This window comes from Prionailurus bengalensis, chromosome B4 (genome assembly GCF_016509475.1).
Source record: "Prionailurus bengalensis isolate Pbe53 chromosome B4, Fcat_Pben_1.1_paternal_pri, whole genome shotgun sequence".
In the NCBI taxonomy this organism is placed as follows: Eukaryota; Metazoa; Chordata; class Mammalia; order Carnivora; family Felidae; genus Prionailurus; species Prionailurus bengalensis.
In genome coordinates this window covers 80,955,560-80,968,642 of record NC_057358.1, presented here as the reverse complement: position 1 = coordinate 80,968,642, position 13,083 = coordinate 80,955,560, and the positions used below count along the sequence as shown (strand labels likewise).

General features: G+C 36.3%; 1 protein-coding gene across 1 annotated transcript; it reads right to left on the bottom strand.

Annotated features, from left to right (window-relative positions):
• Positions 1-269: 269 nt before the first annotated feature.
• Positions 270-1,211, bottom strand: LOC122473288 (olfactory receptor 9K2-like). The gene has a single exon (XM_043563605.1). It carries the CDS (start codon positions 1,209-1,211, stop codon positions 270-272), a length of 942 nt encoding a protein of 313 aa, XP_043419540.1.
• Between the last annotated feature and the right edge of the window lie 11,872 nt (positions 1,212-13,083).

Sequence of the window (13,083 nt, the reverse complement as noted above, 5' to 3'; positions counted from 1 at the left end):
TAACTCTTTGTAGAAATGCAGCAAATTTTCATGGTGTCCAGAACTTTCAGATTTAACATTGCCTTGCGAAAAAGTGAATATGTTGTTTGGAGCTTTCCTTATAGGATATTATTTATTAATGCTGCGGAATAAAAACAGTTAAAGGTGGGTTTTTCTTTAGTGGGGGTGTTTATTTTTTAAATTAACCCTAGCTTTAAACGCTTGAGTCTGGAAGATCAAGCAGACAAAATCAACTGGGGCAAGAAACAGCAAAACAAGTGGAAGCAGATTTAAAGTAAAACTTTTTGCTTCCATATGACTTTTTTCATGGCATCTTTAACATCTTTATTTCTCAGAGAATAGATTAAAGGGTTCAGCATAGGTGTGAACAAAATGTAACATACTGAAGCCACTTTACGAAGTTCAGGGTTATTTGGAGGTGTGAGATAGACAAAGGAAACAGTTCCATAGAGCAAACTGACAACTCCCAGGTGTGAGCTGCAAGTGGAGAAGGCTTTCTTCCTCCCTTCACTGGAGCGGATTTTTAAAACTGCAGACACAATATACATGTAAGATACCACAATAACAACTATTGTGGGCAAAATAATGAGGACAGCCAGACTGAATGACACCATCTTATTCATAAAGATATTGGAACAGGAGATCTTCTCGATGGGGTTTGAATCACAGTAGAAGTGATCAATGACTCGGGAGGCACAGAAAGACATTGAGAATGTTACACTGATTTGAAGGATGGAACTGACCCAGCCACAGAGATAGGAACCAGCCACCAACTGGATACAGAGGCTTCTTGACATGCGGACAGTGTAGAGGAGTGGATTGCAGATGGCGATGAAGCGGTCATAGGCCATGGCTGCCAGGACAAAGGCCTCGGTGACCATGAAAAGTGCATAAAGAAATAGCTGAGTCACACAGCCTGCAAAGGATATGGTCTTTTTCTGAGATAGGATGTTGACCATGGCTTTGGGTACAATAACAGTGGAGTAGGAGAGGTCAATGATGGAGAGATTGCCTAGGAAGAAATACATTGGTGTGTTCAGCCGGGGATCGGTCACAATGATGCCAATCATACTAAGGTTCCCCAGAAGGACCATCCCATAAACAACCAGGAATAGTAGGAAGAGGAGACTGTGGAGCTCTGGACGGACCCTGATGCCTACAAGAATGAAGTCAGTCACTTCTGAGTGGTTGTCTCCTCCCTTGTCACCCATGGCAAATTTCTGCTTAAAAGTATAACAGAAAGTCAACACATAAAGTTTCCACTATTTCTCTCTCATCACGCATAACACTCACATTAAAAAGACCTCATAGTTGACAGAATACTCTCAAATCTATTACACCATTAAGTTTACACACATGAGTAAATTAAAGAAAGATACTAGACTTGCCTAAGGTAATACAACTGGTTAAGGTAACACAACTGGTTAAGGTTCAAACAAGAATTTGAACTCCAAGTGAAATATGTATTATTCAAGTTTACTGTTAATTTCAACACAACAAAATTTGGTATTTCCTTATATCTAACTACCTTGTCATATGGGTGGTTTGTGAGATGTCATTTGTGATTTCAAAAATAGTAAAGTCTAACTCTTCATACTAAGAAAAAGACACTTCGTTAAATTTGATTTAAAATTTTATATTTATTTTTGTAATAATACTTTGTTTCAACACAGTAATAAAAATAATTAATGAAAGAAAAGGAAGCTAAAAGTTCATTTCAAGATAATATGAACTTTCTTTCAAAAAGAGCTCTTACAACAGCAAGTAAGTTACTAAAGACTTAGTTGTCTTACTTGAGATCTTTAAAAATAAAATCAGACTTCAACTTCTGGAAATCATCTAATTTTATTTACATGAGAAAGTAAAATGTGATCGATGCCTTCATAATTTTTATCCTATAAAGTTTATTGATACTGTTTTTCTCAAATAAGTCTGTCAAGAAATCCATGTCATCTCCAACTTCTGAACTTGAAAGAAAATTAGAAACTTCCAAGTGAGGAACAAACCAAAAGCCTGCTTGTATAAAAAAAATAGATTAGATAGCAAGTTTTATTAAACTCGTAACCTGATAGCAAAAGCTCAGTAGCTTTCAAAATAAATGTTGATTTTCTAGCAGCATCTAAATTAATCTGTTTGGTTTTGGGTGACTTGCTAAGCAACCAAGGCAACTTTAGTTCATTTGAAACATTTTTTTGTTATTTTTCTATGAAACAACACACTCACTGTCAATTAAGAATGACCTCTCTCACACATCTTTTCCTCTTTGGTGGCATTTAAACCAGGTGTCATTCGTGTTTTCTAGGAGAGGTGTGAATAATGAAAACCAGCAAATAATCCACAACATGTCTTTAGTAAATTTAAAATGGATGATTTAGGAGCAATCAAAATTAGACAGTACTCAGTTGCTCCTTGACTTTCTATCCTTCTTCAATTGTAAGAAGTTTACCTTTTTGTTTTTCAATTGTCCACAAAAATCCCTCAGATCCAAAAGCTTTCGTGATGTTCTTTGTTTCTTTCATTTGTTGCCTCTCCCAACAACTTTGTCAAAGAAGGACACGAAATTAATTCATATAGATTCAAAACAAGGGGGGGAAATATTAATGAAATATATTACTATTCTCTCTCCTCACTCCACTCACCAGCTATATATTTGAAACCCATTCAAGTAATTGCATAGTAATATGGTTTTGTTAGGAAGTGGGGGAATAAATTAGGTTTACAGGTTAACATACATGAGAATGATTATATTTTATTCTAGAAGTAATAGAATAAAGCCTTTTTTTTAGGCATAAAGCTGAATAGAGCAGTTTCAAGCATCAGTCATCGTTTACTGGTTTGGTTGGAATGGGAAAAAGATGATTGTTAAAGAAAATAGGAAGCCCTTTAAAGACATGCTAAAATTTTTTCATAAATCTTCTTTCTGCAAGGAGGCACAAGCTTCATAGATCTTGCCCTTTGGGCTTATTTAAAAAGGAGAAGGGGGGGCACCTGGGTGGCTCAGTCGGTTGAGCTTCCGACTTCGACTCCAGTCATGAACTCACAGTTAGTGGGTTCGAGCCCTGCATCAGACTCTGTGCTGAGGGCTTGCTCAGACCCTGGAGCCCGCTTCAGATTCTGTGTCTCCTTCTCTCTCTTCCCCTCCCCCGCTCACGCTTTGTCTCACTCTGTTTCTCAAAACTAAATAAATGTAAAAAAATTTAATAAAAAAATAATAAATAAATAAATAAATAAATAAATAAATAAATAAAAAGGAGAAGGGGGTAGAGAAGGAGATAGATCAGGAGAAAAACTCTTAAGTTCATATACCAAATCAGGTGTTGCTTTTTTGATGCTATATCAATAAAAGTAAGCTATTAATAGTTCAAAGATATGCATTTTCATCTGTCTGATTATTATCCATTAATGTGTTTATTCAATATTTTTGAGCATCAATTCTGTGCCAAGTATTGTGCTTATCACTGACTATGAAGATAAAGAGAAATGAATGCAATACTAATTTATGGCATAAAATGATACTAGATATGAAATATTTATTACAGTATTATAACTACATTTAATGCATTACTAAATGCTCAACAATAAATTCACTGCTAGCTTTTGAAATAACACATTTTTTAACGTGTTATTATTTAGTTTTGAGAGAAAGAGACAGAGTCAAGTGGAGGAAGGGTAGAGAGAGGGAGACACAGAATCCAAAGCAGGCTTCAGGCTCTGAGCTGTCAGCATGCAGCCCAAAGCCAGACTTGAACTCACGACCGTGATATCATAACCTGAGCTGAAATCAGATGCTTAACCAACTGAGCCACCCAGGTACCCCAAGAACACATTTTTTTAATGCCAAACTAAGGATAATAAAAGTTTTAGCTATGAGGGTCTATGACCACAGCAACCTTAGTATGGACAATCCTCACATTAAATGCTCCATATTATATTCGGACCAAATTGTGTCACGATTTTTGGTTCAGAAAATGTTGTCAATGTACCTTTAAGGAAAAGGTGATGAGTCTAACCTAGAGTAATAAAATATAGTAAGATAATATTGTTTATTGCTTTTATACAAAATTAGAGAATATGGATGATGAAAGATTCATCTCTGTTCATAAATGAATTAAAAATAGTTAATATTAGGTATGAAATACTCAAAACAGTGATAATGGTGGATTTTTATGACTGTGAGGTCTTCTAAGCAGTGGAAAGGAGAGAGAACAAGAGATAATAGAATATATGTCACTAATACTGTATTTAAAAATCAGTTATCATATTGCCAGTCTGATTTAGCCATGCTTTTTCCCTCAAGCAATGGAATATAAATCACGGGGGTTTCTTCTCACCTTGATAATCTTTAATATATGGCATACCACATTCTGATACTCAAAAAAATATCTTTTAAGCATGTAGAAAATGTCTATGGCTATTTTATGTGACAAAAATAGATAAGATTGCTTTATAATTATTCTTACCTGAACTTATATTTCTTTTCTATCTTGTGAACTTTTTCATGTGACACTGCAGAGATTCAAATTCTTCTTCTTTCAGTCTAGGAAAGAAGATGTATTTTAAGAATAAAACTATCAATGACAATGCCCAAAAGTAAACATCTCAAACAATGTTTAATCCCCAATAAAATAACAACGTCCTTAAGCATGGCATGACTATGTTCTTTGTTAGTGGCATTGCCCATAGGTCCATAACTTCCCATTACCTATTATTATTAAAGTTTGCTCTTTCTTTTATATAATTTTGTTTGAAAACCTGTTGTATCTGTCTTCCTGAACATTGAGTGAAAATGATAGACTAGGAATCTTTCTCTTGAAGAATTATAGGTGTTTCTCTACCAAAATTGAAATAAGAGCCAATGAATCTATGAAATCAAATGCCATGAAAATCTCTGCCTCCATGCTGACATGTTTTGCCGGCCTTAGAATGACGATGGGGGCATATGGAAATTTAAGACCAGTAACAAGACTCCCTGATGACCTACAAAAATAGCACTAACCAGAATCGATGGTAGTCACAGTGTTTTCCAATCCCATGAAACTATTTCAGAGAATTGCAGCATAAAGTTTTAAAATAAAGACACCAAGTTTTTGGAGGAAGAAGTCCCTCTGAGAGAGGACTGAAAATAAGTCAATTATAATTTTGTAACAAGAGCAAACTCCAGGGCCATCCCATGAGGACTACATGATGAGCACTTGTTGAATACTCTCGGGACAATTACAAAGTTATTTTGGACAAGACTCCTTGTTAGAAAGTTTTTTTTCTTTATATTAAGCTACAGTTTGCTCTTCTGTAACGTCTACACACCTGATTGTTTTATTCTTTGTAACTTCTCCCCACCTTTCAAATCCTCTACCCAAAATTCTGTTTTCTAAAGTAACACTGAATATCTCCACTTGATCCTCTAAAATTTCTCAAATGTTTACTTATTTTTGAGAGAGAGACAGATTGCAGGAGGGAGAGGGGCTGAGAGAGAGGGAGACAGAATCTGAAGCAGGCTCCAGGCTCTGAGCTGTCAGCACAGAGCCCGATGCGGGGCTGTGAGATCATGACCCGAGTTGAAGTCGGATGCTTAACTGACTGAGCCACCCAGGCACCCCTCCATTCGATCCTCTACATGACCTCCTTTCAAAATTTAAAAAGACAAATACACTATTGCCCTATAATTTTCTCATTTCTGGACTCAATGTCCTTATTTTTTTATTTAGATCTTCCTTCAACAGCAACTAAATGATTGCTATCTTGATGGTTTCTATCAATCCATTGCCAATATTTGAGATCAGGCTGCATATAATCTATCCCCTTGAAATATCACTCCTAATTACTTGTGATTTATAACTCTTTTAAAGCATATAAGACTGAAGGGTTTTTTTTTTTAGCATATTGCCTCTTAATAATCTTGCAGGCAAAAGAAACTTGTTTTGCTTTGTTCTGTTTTGGCCTTACGTGAATTGCTCCTAAGCCTAACGTTCCCTGTTCTTGTTCTGTGGATTTTTCCTACCCCTTCTTCTGTCTGTTCAACTATTTCCCCCAAGTTTGCAGTATTTTATATTTAACCTTTTTTTTATATTTTAGACTGTTGGCTTTAGCCTATATTTCTGTTATAAAAACCAATTTAAATATATCTGGGGACACTAACATTAGTGAGTTCCTCATGTTTTTAGACATATGGAAGTTATATCATATAGCCTTCTAAGTCTTCATTGATATAAGTTTTGGACATAAATAATTCAAGGTTGCTTGAGAAAGCTTCCCTACAGGTTTATGAAGATTTGTTAATCAATATAAGAAATGTATACTTGTTAAATCCCTGTAAATCCAGCCTTTTTTCACAAAGTTTAAAATATCTCATTAAAATACAGATACATTATGTGATAAAATTCAAAATTACTAATGGTAACAACTTTTAATGAGCTCCTAGCCTATTTATTAAATTACTGTAACTAATAACACAATATTTTCTATTATATGAGAAAATATGTTTTCTTTTTTTTAATATGAAATTTATTGTCAGATTGGTTTCCATACAACACCCAGTGCTCCTCCCAGCAGGTGCCCTCCTCAATGCCCATCACCCACCCTCCCCTCCCTCCCACCCCCCTTCAACCCTCAGTTTGTTCTCAGTTTTTAAGAGTCTCTTATGGTATGGCTCCCTCCCTCTCTAACCTTTTTTTTTCCTTTCCCTCCCCCATGGCCTTCTGTTAAGTTTCTCAGGATCCACATAAGAGTGAAAACATATGGTATCTGTCTTTCTCTTTATGACTTATTTCACTTAACATAACACTCTCCAGTTCCATCCACGTTGCTACAAAAGGCCATATTTCATTCTTTCTCATTTCCACATAGTATTCCATTGTGTATATAAGCCACAATTTCTTTATCCATTCATCAGTTGATGGACATTTAGGCTCTTTCCATAATTTGACTATTGTTGAAAATGCTGCTATGAACATTGAGGTACAAGTGCCCCTATGCATCAGTACTCCTGTATCCCTAGAGTAGATTCCTAGCAGTGCTATTGCTGGGTCATAGGGTAGATCTATTTCTAATTTTTTGAGGAACCTCCACACTGTTTTCCAGAGCGGCTGCACCAATTTGCATTCCCACCAACAGTGCAAGAGGGTTCCCATTTCTCCACACCCTTGCCAGCATCTATAGTCTCCTGATTTGCTCATTTTAGCCACTCTGACTGGTGTGAGGTGGTATCTCAGTGTGCTTTTGATTTGTATTTCCCTAATGAGGAGCGACGTTGAGTATCTTTTCATGTGCCTGTTGGCCATCCAGATGTCTTCTTTAGAGAAGTGTCTATTCATGTTTTCTGCCCATTTCTTCACTGGAGTATTTGTTTTTTGGGTGTGGAGTTTGGTGAGTTCTTTATAGATTTTGGATACTAGCCCTTTGTCCGTATGTCATTTGCAAATATCTTTCCCATTCCATAGGTTGCCTTTTAGTTTTGTTGATCACTTCCTTTGCAGTGCAGAAGATTTTTACCTTCATGAGGTCCCAATAGTTCATTTTTGCTTTTAATTCCCTTGCCTTTGGGGGTGTGTCAAGTAAGAAGTTGCTGCAGCTGAGGTCAGAGAGGTTTTTTTCCTGCTTATGAGAAAATATTTGTAATCCAGTACTTAAAATAATCAAGTCCAACACTGCTAATCAAGTTCAGCAGTATAATTTTTAAAAGTATACTGATACAGTGATAATTGATACTTGGAAACCTGCATCTCAACTTGGATACAACCAAAAAAAATTATCCTACATAATTATCTTAGTCTCCTGAACATTCGTATTATTTAACCTTCCAAATTTGTCTTTCTAAAATGTTCTTTTAGGGGCGCCTGGGTGGCGCAGTCGGTTAAGCGTCCGACTTCAGCCAGGTCACGATCTCGCGGTCCATGAGTTCGAGCCCCGCGTCGGGCTCTGGGCTGATGGCTCAGAGCCTGGAGCCTGTTTCCGATTCTGTGTCTCCCTCTCTCTCTGCCCCTCCCCCGTTCATGCTCTGTCTCTCTCTGTCCCAAAAATAAAATAAACATTGAAAAAAAAATTAAAATGTTCTTTTAATTTTTTCACTCTTTTCTTTTTTTGTTTTTTTTAAACTTTTTATTTAAATTCCATTTAGTTGCCATACACTATAATATTAGTTTCAGGTGTACAATATAGTGATTCAACACTTCCATACATCACCCAGTGCTCATCACAAGTGCATTCCTTAATCCCCATTACTTATTTCATGCATTCTCTGCCCCCTTCCCCTCTGGTAACCATCAATTTGTTCTCTATAGTTAAGGGTCTGTTTCTTGGTTTGCCACTCCTTTTTTCCCTTTGTTCATTTGTTTTGCTTCTTGAATTCCAATTATAAGTGAAACCATATGGTTTTTGTCTTTCTCTGGCTGACTTATTCTACTTGGCATAATACTGTAGCTCAATCCACTTCATTGTAAATGGCAAGATTTCATTCTTTTTATAGCTGAGTAATTGAGTAATATTCTACTGTGTGTGTGTGTGTGTGTGTGTGTGCACATACCACATCTTCTTTATCCATTCATCAATCAATGGACATTTGGGCTGTTTCCATGATTAGACTATTATAGATAATGCTGCTATAAAAATTGAGGTGCCCATGCCCCTTCCAGTCAGTATTTTTGTATCTTTTGGGTAAATACCTAGTAGTGCAATTGCTGGATCATAGAGTAGTCCTATTTTTAACTTTCTGAGGAACCTCCATACTGTTTTCCACAGTAGCTGCACCCATTTACATCCCCACCAGCAGTGTAAGAGGGTTTCCCTTTCTCCACATACTTACCAATATCTGTTGTTCCTTGTGTTATTAATTTTGGGCATTCTGACAGGCGTGAGGTGGTACCTTATTGTGGTTTTGATTTGTATTTCCCTGAATATGAGTGACTTTGAACATCTTTTCTTGTGTCTGTTAGCCATCTGGATGTGTTCTTTGGCAAAGTGTCTATTTGTGTCTCCTGCTCATCTCTTAACTGGATTATTTTTTTTGGGTGTTCAGTTTCATAAGTTCTTTATAGACTTCGGATACAGCCCCTTATCTAATATGTCACCTGAAAATATATTCTCCCATTCTATCAGTTGCCTGTTAGTTTTGTTGATTGTGTCCTTCACTGTGCAGATTTTTATCTGGATGAATTTCCAATCGTTCATTTTTGCTTTTGTTTCCACTGCCTCCAGAGATGTGTCTAGTAAGAAGCTGCTACAGCCAATGTCAAAGAGGTTGTTGCCTGTGTTTTCCTGAAGGATTTTAATGGCTTCCTGTCTCATATTTAGGTCTTTTAACTATCTTGAATTTATTTTTGTGTATGGTGTACGAAAGTGGTCCAGGTTCTTTCTTCAGCACATTGCTGTCCAGTTCTCCCAGCACCATTTGTTGAAGATACTGTCTTTTTTCCACTGGATATTCTTTCCTGCTTTGTCAAAGATTAGTTGACAATATAGTTGTGGGTCTATTTCTGAGTTTTGTATTCTGTTCCATTGACCTATGTGTCTGTTTCTGTGCCAGCACCACACGGTCTTGATGACTACAGCTTTGTAATATAGCTTGAAGTCTGGAATTGTAATGACTCCAGCTTTGCTTTTCTCTTTCAAGATTGCTTTGGCTATTTGGGGTCTTTTGTGGTTCCATGAAATTTTAGGATTCTTTGTTCTAGCTCTATGAAAAATGCTAGTGGTATTTTGATAGGGATTGCCTTAAATGTGTAGATTGCTTTGAGTAGTATAGACATCTTTTTTTTTAATTTTTTTTTTTAACGTTTATTTATTTTTGGGACAGAGAGAGACAGAGCATGAACGGGGGAGGGGCAGAGAGAGAGGGAGACACAGAATCGGAAACAGGCTCCAGGCTCTGAGCCATCAGCCCAGAGCCCGACGCGGGGCTCGAACTCACGGACCGCGAGATCATGACCTGGCTGAAGTCGGACGCTTAACCGACTGCGCCACCCAGGCGCCCCGAGTAGTATAGACATCTTAACAATATTTTTTCTTCCAATCCATGAGCATGGAATGTTTTTCCATTTTTTTTTTTGAGTCATCATCAATATCCTTCATAAGCGTTTTATAGTTTTCAGAGTACATACTTTTTACTTCTTTGGTTAGGTTTTCCCTATGTATCTTTTGGTTTTTGTGCAATTGTAAATGCTATCAATTCCTTGATTTCTCTTCATTATTGCTGCTTCATTAGTGGTATATAGAAATGCAACAGACGTCTGGACTTTGATTTCATATCCTGTGACTGTGCTGAATTCATATATCAGTTCTAGTAATTTTTTGGTGGAGTCTTTCAGGTTTTCTACATAGAGTATCATGCAGATATGAAAGTTTGACTTCTTCCTTGCTGATTTGGATGCCTTTTATGTCTTTTTGCTGTCTGTTTGATGAGGCTAGGACATCCAGTACTGTGTTGAATAAGATATGAGATGAGAGTGGACATCCCTGTCTTGTTCCTGACCTGAGAGGGAAAGCTCTTAGTTTTTCCCTATTGAGGATAATATTATCTGTGGATCTTTTGTATATGGCCTTTATGATGTTGAGGTTTGTTCCATCTAGCCCTACATTGTTGAGGATGGATGCTGTATTTTGCCAAATGCTTTTTCTGAATCTATTGAGAAGATTATATGGTTCTTATCTTTTCTTGTATTAATGTGGTGTATTATGTTGATTGATCCTGTGAATACTGAATGACCCTGGCATCCCAGGAATAAATCCCACTTGATTGTGGTGAATAATTCTTTAAATGTACTATTGGATTTCGTTTGCTAGTATCTTGTTGAGAATTTTCACATCCATTTTCATCAGGGACATTGGCCTGTAATTCTCCTTGTAGTGGATCTTTGCCTGGTTTTAGAATCAAGGTAATGCTGGCCTCATAGAATGAGTTTGGAAGTTTTCCTATTTTTTGGAAGCACTTGAGAAGAATAGATATTAACTCTTCTTTAAATGTTTTGTAGAATTTCCCCTGGGAAGCCATCTGGCATTGGACTTTTGTTTGTTGGGAGATTTTTGATTACTGATTCCATGTCATTGCTGGTTAGGGTCTGTTCAAATTTTCCATTTCTTCCTGTTTCAATTTTGGTAGCTTATATGTTTCTATGAATTTATCCATTTCTTCCATATTGCCCAGTTTATTAAGCATATAATTTTTCATAATATTCTCTCATAATTATTTATATTTCTGTGGTGTTAGTTGTGATCTCTCCTCTCTGTGATTTGACTTATTTGGATGATTTCTGCCTTTTTTTCTTTTTATTTTTTTTAATAAGTCTGACTAGGGGTTTATCAATTTTATTAATTTTTTCAAAGAATCAGCTTTTAGTTCCATCGATCTGTTTTGGTGGGGGTTTTGTTTGTTTGTTTCTATATCATTTATTTCTGCTCTAATCTTTATTATTTCCCTTCTCCTGCTTGGTTTAGACTTTATTTGATTTTCTAGTTCCTTTAGGTATAGGGTTACACTGTGTATGAGACTTTTTTTGCTTTTTGAGATAGACCTGTTTTGCTGTATGATTCCCTCATATGACCACCTTTGCTGCATCACAAAGGTTCTGGACTATCATGTGTTCATATAATTTGTTTCCATGTACTTTTTAATTTCTTTTTTAATTTCCTGGTTAATCCATTCATTCTCTAGTAGGATGTTCTTTAACCTCCATTCATTTGAGGGCTTTCCCAATTTTTTCCTATGGTTGACTTCAAGCTTCATAACATTGTGGTTGGAAAAGATGCATGGTATGATCTCAATCATTTTGTACTTGTTGAGGCCTGATTTGTGATCCAGTGTGTGATCTAGTCTGGAGAATGTCCCATGTGCACTTGAAGAGAATGTGTATTCTGCTGCCTTAAATTGAAATGTTCTGAATATATCTGTTAAGTCCATCCAGTCCAGTGTGTCATGCAAAGCAACTGATTCCTTGTTGGCTTTCTGCTTAGAAGATGTGTCAATTGATGTAAATGTGGTGTTAAAGTACCCTGCTAATATTGTTTTGTTATCAATGTGTTTATGTTGGTTATTTTATATATTGGGGTGCTCCCAAGTTGTTGGCATAAATATTTATAATACTTAGGTATTCTTGTTGGGTAGATCCCTTTATTATGATGTAGTGCACTTCTTCATCTCTAGTTACAGTATTTGGTTTAAAATCTGGTTCATTTGGTAGAAGTACTGCCACTCTGGCTTTCTTTTGACATCCATTAGCATGATAGGTTGTTCTCCATCTCCTCACTTTCAAACTGCTAGTGTCATTGGGTCTAAAACGAGTCTCTTGTAGGCAGCATATGGATTGGTCTTGTATTTTTTTTTTAATCTATTCTGGTACCCTATGTCTTTTGATCAGAGCATTTATTGCATTTACATTTAGAGTTATGATTGATAGATATGAATTTAGTACCAATGTATTACCTATAAAGTCGGTGTTTCTGGAGATTTTCTATCTTCTTTTCTACTCTTTGTTGCTTTTGGTCTTTCTTACCCACTCAGAGTCCCCTTTAATATTTCTTGCAGAGCTGGTTTAGTAATCACAAACTCCTTTAGTTTTTGTTTGTCTGGGACACTCTTTATCTCTCCTTCTACTCTGAATGACAACCTTGATGGATAAAGTATTCTTGGCTGCATATTTTTTCCCATTCAGCACATTGAATATATCATGTCACTCCTTTCTCGCCTGCCAAGTTTCTGTGGAGAGATCTGTTGCTAACCTGATTTGTCTTCATGTATAAATTAGGGATTTCTTTTCCCTTGCTACTTTTAAGATTCTTTCCTTATCTCTGTATTTTGCAAGTTTTACTACAATATGTCTTGGTGTTAGCCTGTTTTTGTTAATTTTGATAGAAGTTCTCTGTGCCTCCTGGATTTGGATGTCTATTTCTTTCCCCAGGTTAGGGAACTTTTCAGGTCTAATTTGCTCAAATAAACTTTCTGCCCCTTTTCCTTCTCTTCTTCTGAGACTCCTAAAATATGAAAGTTATTGTGCTTTATAGAGTCTCTGAGTTCCCCAAGTCTACATTTATGATCCAATATTCTTTCCCTCTTGTTTCAGCTTCATTATTTTCCATAATTTTATCTTCTATATCACT

Bases quoted from the DNA above. Each gene is read 5' to 3' on its own strand.
- LOC122473288 (XM_043563605.1), bottom strand. From the start codon at position 1,211: ATGGGTGACAAGGGAGGAGACAACCACTCAGAAGTGACTGACTTCATT.